The 9712-nt window shown below is 33.0% G+C and overlaps 1 protein-coding gene across 2 annotated transcripts in view; it reads right to left on the bottom strand.

Moving 5' to 3' along the window:
- Positions 1-5090: 5090 nt before the first annotated feature.
- The window catches only part of LOC18044780 (glycine-rich RNA-binding protein RZ1C), a 5259-nt gene continuing 637 nt past the window's right edge, over positions 5091-9712 (bottom strand). The window contains exons 3-5 of one of the 2 annotated variants that reach the window (XM_006436453.2): positions 7057-9122; positions 5892-6388; positions 5091-5448 (exon numbers count right to left, since the gene is read on the bottom strand). In XM_006436453.2, coding sequence (XP_006436516.1) covers positions 5214-5448; positions 5892-6388; positions 7057-7092 — 768 coding nt within the window. In that variant the 5' untranslated portion in view covers positions 7093-9122 and the 3' untranslated portion in view covers positions 5091-5213. The remainder of the gene's footprint in view (positions 5449-5891; positions 6389-7056; positions 9123-9712) is intronic. The other variant, XM_024186555.1, reaches the window with a different exon arrangement.

Raw genomic sequence — 9712 nt, 5'->3', positions numbered from 1 at the left:
GTCATTTGGAGGAATGTACATATTATGAAAAGTCCAAGCGAGTTTTTGAGACTATTATCCTTGGAGAGTAACATTGTTTGCCTATACATCTTCACAATTTATTGTACAAGATCTCTATATTTTCTTTAAAGTAAAAAAAAAGAAAAAAAAGTTTGTGCAGCCACATCTGAAAGTTCATTGAACTAGTGGATATGAAAGACTATTTAGAGCCTTAAAAGATGACCGAATGCCATCTTTGATCTGTTTGAGCCTTTCTAACTAACTCTATTATAAAATATTCATAGTTAGCCCCTTTGAGCCTATATATTAAAAAAAAAAACTTTTTCTTTGGCAACTTATCATCTTGTGGAATATTACCTTATGTTTTATATTTTTCACCACCCAATTATGTTTGAAAATAGGGATGATTATATATTTCTAATAATGGTGCTATATATATATATATATATAATGAATAATAATAATAATAATAATAATAATAAAAAGAAAGAAAAGAAAAAACAAATCCAAGCAAAAAAAAAAAGCACATTGTAATCTCTAAAAAGTCCCCTATTTTTCAAACATATATTTTTATTTTCTTATTACCCTTTTTTTGTTAGCCATGATCCTAGCCTACGTTACACCCTAATTAAAGTCCTTCTTGATTTTAGAGAATTATAGTCTGAAGTAAAAGCTAGTAACATGAACCAAAAGATGTGGTGATGCATAAAAATAAAAATAAATTTGGCTAGTAATTCATTGGACTTAAGATCATTCCATTTCTAAGTTGTGGGCATTATTCTTGGTGAGAGTGTGTGATATTATTTTATTATTCTCTAAATCTACCACTTTTTAGAGTGACTGTTATTTTGTGGTTTATTTTCTTACGAGAGAATCACTTTTAAATGTGAGGTTTTGAGGTTTGACGTATCATTTCTAAAAGTAGCTCGATTAATGTAGCTCTAATAATTAATCATTTTACATGATTTTACTTAACTTATTTGTGTGGTGTGATTTTTTTTAAGCTGAAGATAATGCTTATACTTTTATTTGATTGTTGTCATTAGTTTGATGAAAGAAGTGAACACAATTTTCAAAACAAAAAAAAAAATTCAATTTGGGTTTGAACTTTCACTAATTTTTTTATCGCTTAAATTGCTAGGATCTAGCAATAAGTGGACATGACTTTCATGGAGTATTCTTTTCTTCATGAGTTGAACAATGATAAAGATAAATCGATGATAAGGGTTAGACTTTGTAGGATGTGAGAGTCTACTAATACTAAGAAGAATGATGAATCTTTCTATTTAAATCCAACAATATATAACCATTAATAATAATTAATTATAAGTCTTAAAACATTCATTTATTTTATTATGCTAGCAATAAAACTTTATGGACTTAAAATACATCAACTAATTAACATAGAATGAGAGGTTCTTTCATCTTCCCTCAATAATGCCACTAGGACCTAATTTTAATGTCATAATCTCATATTTAATTATGCAATCTTTTATTTAGTGCCTTTTGGCTTCTTCTAACTCTCTAAACACTAAATTCTAGTTTTTTTTTTAATTTAACCAACATCCTCTTTAGAAAAATTCTTGTATTTTTATTGTTTGATTTATTTGAATTTTTGGTATTGCGTGCTTCATAGAGTACTCTTTTCTTCATGAGTTGAACAATGATAAAGATAATTGGATGATAAAGGTTAGGTTTTGTAGGATGTGGGAGTCTATTAATACTAAGAAGAATAGAAAATTGATTAGTGTGGACATGACTTTTATTGATGAAAAGGTTATATAAAAAATTCATTCTCCCACTGTTTTCTCTAATTTTTTTCCCAATTGTCATCCACTTAATGTAGCATGTGTTTTTTTTTTTCATAGGAAAATCTAATGCATACAACAATCAGGAAAAATTTAGTGACAAGGTTTAAGCACATGTTGAGTGAGGGTTCTTTGTACAGAGTCAAGAATTTGAAAGTTGTTTCAACTACAGGCGAGTACAGACCACTTTCAAATCAGTATAAGATTATTTTCTTGGTTATAACTTCTCTTAAGAGGTTAGAAGAAGGAACTGTTAAGATTTCGATCAATGGATTCCAATTCGTATCTCCGAATTTGATTGATTTACGTGTGAATGATAACACAATCCTCTCAGGTAATTTTTTTAATTATTAATGTTTGTTAATCTTTAAGTATATATTAGAAATTATTAATCCTTGTGTTTTAACATGTTTATATTATTTTCCCATAATATTATAGATGTTGTCGGAAGTTTATGTGGTGTGGGTGATATTGAGATTGTTAGAGCTGGTTAAAAAAAAGAGATATAAAAGTTTTAACAGATTAGTAAGTTGAATATAATCAAGAAAACTATAATTATATATTTTTTTAGTTATTGTTTTTTTTAGTTATTTATGTTATTTTTTAGTTATTGTTTCTCTTTACATTATTAACTTTTGTTAATTTTTATGGATAACTCGATAACAACAAATATTACTTTATGGGAAAAGTTAAGGGAGATGTTTGATCCAAACTTATACAAGAAAGACGAGGTCCTTGTATTGTGATAGTAACTTCTACAACCATTAAAAAATTTCAAGGTGATTATTTTATTTAGATCCCACTAATCAACATTTTCAAATGCAATGTGGCTATCTTAATATTATACACAAATTTGGATTTTGTTCAAGTTTTGTTTTAGGTTACATTTACTCTAAACAGGTGAGGTTAGTTTCTCTGCCACAAGTGCAAGCAAAATCTACATAAATCTTCAAATAGATTAGGTAGCATCATTAATTGAAAGATTTTCTACCATCTCCAACATTTCGCAAGTTATTGAAAGCTCGAATGTGAATAAGATTACTTTTGAGGAAGAGATGTTCCTCAATAGGATGAGCATTAAAGAATTGTTGGAGGCTGATTGGAGTTCTCAAGTGAAGGTATAAGGTCTGTACACTTAGATTATACACGTTAATATATATTTTTAAAGTTAACAAGAAAATAGTTAACTTTTATAAATAACATTAGTTTTATAAGGCTGCCTCATTTAAAAAAATCAATTCATATTTTTTATTAGTTTCATCGAGTGTAAAGGAAAAAAAAAGGATAATACTAAATTCATTTTATTTCCTAGTTAACTAGTAAAAGTGAGGCCACACACACATATTGTTATCGGCATTTGAATTTATGAAGAAGCAAGAGGAGACACAACAAGCAGAAGTACGTGCAAAGGCGGTTGAATATAAGCCTAAGCAAGCCCAAGCTGAAAATACAAGATGCTTACTTTTTAATTGCCTTTCTTGTTCGTGTTTAAGGTTCTTATAGTGCGTTTACTTTATGGAATGAGAATGAGGTGGAATGAGAATGGGCTAGGAATGAAAATTGGTTGGAATGGGAATGAAATTTCAATGTTTACTTGGCAAAAATAAATGGGAATGGGAATGTGCTAGAATATCACTGATGTGTTCACTTAGCAAAATAAATAAGAATGAGTAATGAGAATAAGAATCAATTTACCAAAATACCCATAGTATTAAATAATGTAATTTTCATTAACTAGATACATGTATAAATATTATTATGAAAATGATAGTAATTAAAAAATAAAATTAATAACTATTAACTATTATTATTATTATAATAATAAATGTTAATAATAATTATAATAATAACAATAATTAATAATAACTAAAATAATAAAGTTCATAAAATTTAATAATAATAATAATAATGATATTTAAAATAATAAATTTAATTGTGATTTGAATAAAGGTAATTCCCATGGGGGGTTGGGAATGAGATTCACATTCCTTATTCTCAAATTGTATGGGACCCAAACATTTTATTTTCATTCCCAAATTATATTTTGCCAAATAAATATAGGTTTCATTCTCATTCCTTTATTCTCATTTTATAAACCCTCAAATAAACACACCATTAAAGGATAATTTTCTTGTTTCAGTGCCCTTAAAAGAATATAATGTTGGAGATGCAGAGCATGTTTGTTTCGTTACTAAAGTTAAGGCTAATTTTTCATTTTAATTGGCTACCTATCAGATTTTTTTCTATTACACCTTAACAAAATTTAATTTTTTTTTTTTATGGACGTTGCTAAATCGGAGAATAAAAAGTATTGCCACCAAAAACGCCGGTAGTACTTAACCTCTTTTACCTAACCTATTATATTTTAGATGTTAGATCACAAGAGTTTCAATCCAATGATAGCTTTTCTAAAAGACAAAATAAGGGGATTACTTATCACCATTTCAAGGTAGCTGGAGCCTTTAAAGAATTTGTGCAAATATTTTGTTAATATTTTTTTTTTTTTTACTTTTATTTATTAACCTTCAATTTTCCATGTAAATTTTGCTCAAGTTCTAAGTTCAAATGACAAGGGATTTTAATACAATTCATTCCCAAGTGTGCATGGCAAATTTTAAGCTGCTAATTCGGACAATCTCTCTGTTTATTTTCTCTGCTCTGACGTGATATTACACTTTTAGAAGCGCGTCTATATTTGGCACTGACCAGTTTCACCCAACTAAAAATATTAGTAAACGAACTAAGCAAACGGAAGTTCAAGAGTTCTTAAAATATGCATGATCTAGCTGAAGGCAAAATTGGAGAATGGATTTCAAGTTGGATTTCCATTTATTTTTCTAAAATTTAGTCGTTGAGAGACATGAAAAAGCAACTCCATAACGAAGGCTGTTACCACCATACCCACATGGCTAGTTTGAAGACTTTAAACAAATCAATTAACAGGTTTTACTAGATTGATTGGTCCTTTTTTCGCTTTTGAAATTTTTGCATTTTGATCCATGTTTTAAAAACTTTGATAAGCCCGCACATTTGTCCACAGAGGTTCTAAAATAAGAGTATATAGGTCCTTTTCTAGTACTAAAATCATTTGTTACTTGTTCGTGACATGTTTACATTACACGAAATACTTTCGAAATATCGATTTTATCCGTCTCTCCAGAAAGTATCAAATATATTTCCAAAAAAACTTCTTAACATTTCTGAGCAAACACAAAAGTTTTCTCAAATCTTGCAGTATGCACTTACTGGGTTTTTAAGTGAGAAAAATAAAAAACAAACAAATGAAAACTAAATCAACTTCGAATTATAAAATCATTGCTTATGCATCATCCTACAAACCAAGATTCAAAAACCAGTGCCTAGCATAGTGTTCATACCTAAAACTTTCACAGAAATACATGTAACTCAGTAACGGTCAAAGGAAGGACGGTCCCCCCTGCTAGGGCGATCGTAAGGAGCAGCTCTGCTCCTATATCCTCTTCCATCATCCCGTGCCGGTCCTCCACTTGCATACCTATCACTGCCTGCCCGAGCACCAACATCTCTCTCGTAGCCCCTCTCTTTGCCATAACCATTCACAGGGTAACGATCTGAACCACCATACCTATCACCTGCAAGGCGATCTCCAGCAGGTGGGTACCTGTATTGTTGTTCATAAAAATTAGATGTAAATGAAAGGATTAACTACTGTCAAGCTGTATATGAAAAGATGGCTGCAAAAGATTTAAAAGAGACAGGAAAAATACCCTTGCGTTTTGGTATACTACATTTAACTCTCTTGTAGCGTGTACCAAAATGAGAGTTGCACCATATTTTTTGAAATAACAACCAACTTGCCAACTAGTTTAAATTATTCATACAGATAACATTTAATCAATGGAGGTTCTTTCCTTCTCATCAACCCAACAGCCATTTTACTTAAGCTAAGTCCTATTTATCAAAAAAAAAATTAAACAATAGTGTTTCCCAATTGACAGCACAAGTAAAAGAGAATAATGATAGACTGGTAAGCGTAGGTAGATCTATAGGTGGCTTAAACATTACAATCGTATTGAGCAAAGTTCATCATATAAAATTACATACCTGTCACTAACATAGCGATCGCGGCTCCCATATTTGCTATCCTTGCTATCATAGCGATCCCTATCTCCATAGCGTCCTCCATCATAGCGATCATCAATGTATCGGTCACGACCTCCTCCAAGGTAGTCACCACGGACACCAACCCCTCCAAATCTGGAGCGTGATGAAAATGAACCTCCAGCCCCACCTCGGCCACCTACAGCTGAAGGACAATCTCGGGCCCAATGTCCAGGGCGACCACACTTGAAACAGTCATCTTGCCCTCCAGGCCTATCAGCACCATAGCTTCCCCTGCCACCAGATGAGTAGCCTCCTCCCCTGTAGCCATGATCTGAAACCTCACCTCCCATTTTTGGCTGGGCCTTATTCACAGAGATGACCCTATCACCAAACTCGCGCCCATGCATTTCTCTGATAGCATCATCCATCGCCCGACGGTCTGCATATGTAATAAATCCGAACCCACGTGGACGGCCTGAATCTCTTTCCAACATGATCTACACAAACACACAAGAGAAGTTGATTCAAAGAAACAGGACGACCATGGATGACCCCAAACCATAGCAAAATAGGACACTAAGAAATTGCCACCACTGTAAAGATGAGATAAGTAGGATGACATTTCCAAAATAAATGATAAGAATAACCCAGAAACATTTTGAAACTTGCTCCACAATAGCTAAATAGTGATTTGTAACAAAGAATCTCAAAAGTATGTAACATTATAAAACCAGCCGCGGAAGCTAATGACAGTTTGTAAATCAGATGACAATGACTAGTTATTTAACAAAAAAAAGAGGTTAAAAAGCCATAGCCATGCAGTAAACCAGATTGTTTGACAAAACATAAAAAGTCGCAGTTTGATGATTAATGACTACTTACCTCAAAGCATATTGGGAATCGTAACATGTATATAATAGGATTCAGGTATAGCGATTCAGGCATAGCATTCAGGTATTAACAAGGAGCAGAATAGCATTGAAATGACAGATATTAACAAGGAGCAGAATAGCATTGAAATAACTTTCAAAAATGAGGAAATAGTTGGTTCCAGAGATTACACATCAAGATGATAAGGTAGTAAAGTCTTACATAATCAGAATGTATCAAGCAAATAAAGACTTACTTTCCTATCCCGGGGGGAAAGGGGGGAAAAAAGACTTACTTTCAAATCGTTATTATGTGTGAGGCATTGCTGCATTTTTTGTTATTGAAAAGGATTCTTAAACAAAGAAGAAGAATCTTCAAAATTGTATATCTGTCATCTGACAAAATCCCAGATACCCGTTCTATAGAATCCTATTCAAGAGAACAACTGATAATAGCCGATCATACAGTCAGATATATCAGCCTTTTGAACCAGACGTCAGTGCTAGTTTCTAAAAAATGGTTGGGTTCCCACCAATAGGTAATTAAACGAACCACAAACTGTCATGTTTTGAATACTGGGGTGATTTCCATCTTGCAGTGACAACAACTGCCATTCCTTAATCCAAACAAGTGAAAAACAGGCAGTAAGACGTCACCATGAAAAAAACATATTTTTCAAAAACCGATCTCTGTCCAGAAGAACTAATATCAATAGAAACAACCACCGATCATCACACAATTTCTTCACTGTGCAGGTTATTCCCAAATTCTTCTTGGTTCTCATTCCTTGTACATTATTAATTCATCATCCTAGTCAGCAGGGTATCAAAAAAACCTTCAGATAAGCAGTCCGTAAATGACATCTTTGCCCACACGTCCATCGCAAAAGCTGAGATAAAAAAGTTAAGACAACTTCTAGCAAAGATATACTGGACTTGGGGATGAACCTACAACCTCTGAAAACGTAGCCTATAGAGTGCTTTCATATCAGGTGATTAAATATGCATCACTGTCCTTGAATTGAATCTTCTCAGATGATAAGAGGAAGATGAGAGAATTACAGCAGCCAGCAACTATAAGCACCCAAACTCCAGATTCAATAGATTAAACTTTGCAGCTGAATAAATTAAATAATTTCCCTTCACTGACTGTAAAGTAAAAAGAGTTGGCAGAATGACAAGTCTTCTTAAACTACTGAACTACTGTCATTTGATTAGAAGCTTAAAAATTATGGAATGGCGCAGAACCATAACCATGCTCTGGAAAACAGAAAACTGTTCTGATCCATTTAGTCCAATCAAACATAGACTAAATGCTGTAGCAGGAATAAAAGAAGTTCAAAGAGCTCCAAAAATAAGGCTGAAAAGCTGGAATATCAGAATTTCACGAGTCTGCCACACCAAACGAACGAAAGAATGCTGTTCCCTCAAAAGCAGATGACCATCTCTGCATTGTATAGAATTCGTCTTTGTGTTTGATGAATCCAAACTGGAATCAAGCCTCAGGCTTCTTGGATGTAATGCTATCAGAATAGTGTAAAAATCAAGGTTCATATGCATGCACGAAGACTACAAAATAACGCATCAGGCACAAGATAAATCTGATAATCTAGAGTGAAAACAAGTAAATCAACATAACATCGCAATGTGGCAGCCCTTGTTGAAAGCATACACATCACATGACTCTTTCGACTGCACCAGATAATCCTCTGGTTCTCTGAGCGACATAAGAAGAAATCAACACCCACTAACACACTCTGTCCAGCTTAAAAATTTATATCAAACAACTCACAGAACTTGCAGAATGGCCTTTTTCCTTCCAGCTACAACGCTAGTCCGAAAGCCACATGGAAAAACATGCAATTTTTCTTTCATCAGGCTTAATTGAACTCTATCCTTCAGCTAACTAGTGGAGTGATCGGTCATTGAGGACTAAGCACTCTAGAACCTTCAGTTTACCAAGCTACAGAAACCAGGTGGATGAAAGCTGTGAAAAACAGAAACTTTTCTGACACAAGCATCTCAGAGTCGCTACCTCACATGACTTGACCATTGGTTGATCACTTTACTAAATTACATCCATTCCAAGCCTCTGAGCAGGAATCTTCATGGTTCTCAATCAACTTACATTCCATGGATAAAAGAACTCTTTCTGCAGATATTAAATGTTCCAAATCCAGGTATCTGAATTTGACTGCCTTTTGTGAACCATAATAATCCATATAGACAAAAGACCGTCCATTCACGTCAATGCTAGCTGGCTGGAAAAACTAAAAATAACCATCCATCTTAATCTAATCACATAAATAACACTGAGCTTCAGCAAGAAGATTCTGACCAAAAGGACCTCTAAAAACCCCATCTACAGCATGTCAAAAGATCATATCGAGCATTCCAGGCAAAACAACAAAATAAGCAGAATAATTAATATAGTGAAGATGAAGAATTGAGAATGATAACAAATGCGATCAAAATACATAGCCTGTACAAACGTTGCTTATCATGAATTACAAGCTGTGGGACCTTTACCTCAACATAGATTATAAATTAATTTGAAATCAACTATGCTTCAATTTTCAAATAAATAATGAAACATTTTCTCAAATTCTTTTGTACTTTTTCATGCGTGCAGGCAAGCTGCCAGAAACATGTAAAGATGACAATAAAAAAGACCACCGTAGAATTGTTTGATCGATCAACACGTGACCTGAAAGAAAAGAAGACACCGACGAAGCAACATAATTTTCAGTGATGTTAATACTCAAACTCAACTAGATGTCAATACCAAACTATTTGAGGTCCAAGCCAAATGATAAAAATCAAAACTAAGATTCAATGACATCACGTTGTAAATCTAATGCATTAAGAACAAGTTGTGATTCTCAAAAGGACTCTAACACGCAAATCCAGTGGTTCTATCTTTTGACAATGAACTAATCAGTTCAAAAAGCC

Source organism: Citrus clementina, unplaced genomic scaffold, assembly GCF_000493195.1.
Source record: "Citrus clementina cultivar Clemenules unplaced genomic scaffold, Citrus_clementina_v1.0 scaffold_4, whole genome shotgun sequence".
Taxonomy (NCBI): Eukaryota; Viridiplantae; Streptophyta; class Magnoliopsida; order Sapindales; family Rutaceae; genus Citrus; species Citrus x clementina.
The sequence above is the reverse complement of the archived record's forward strand: the minus strand, read 5'-3'. Positions and strand labels throughout refer to the sequence as shown.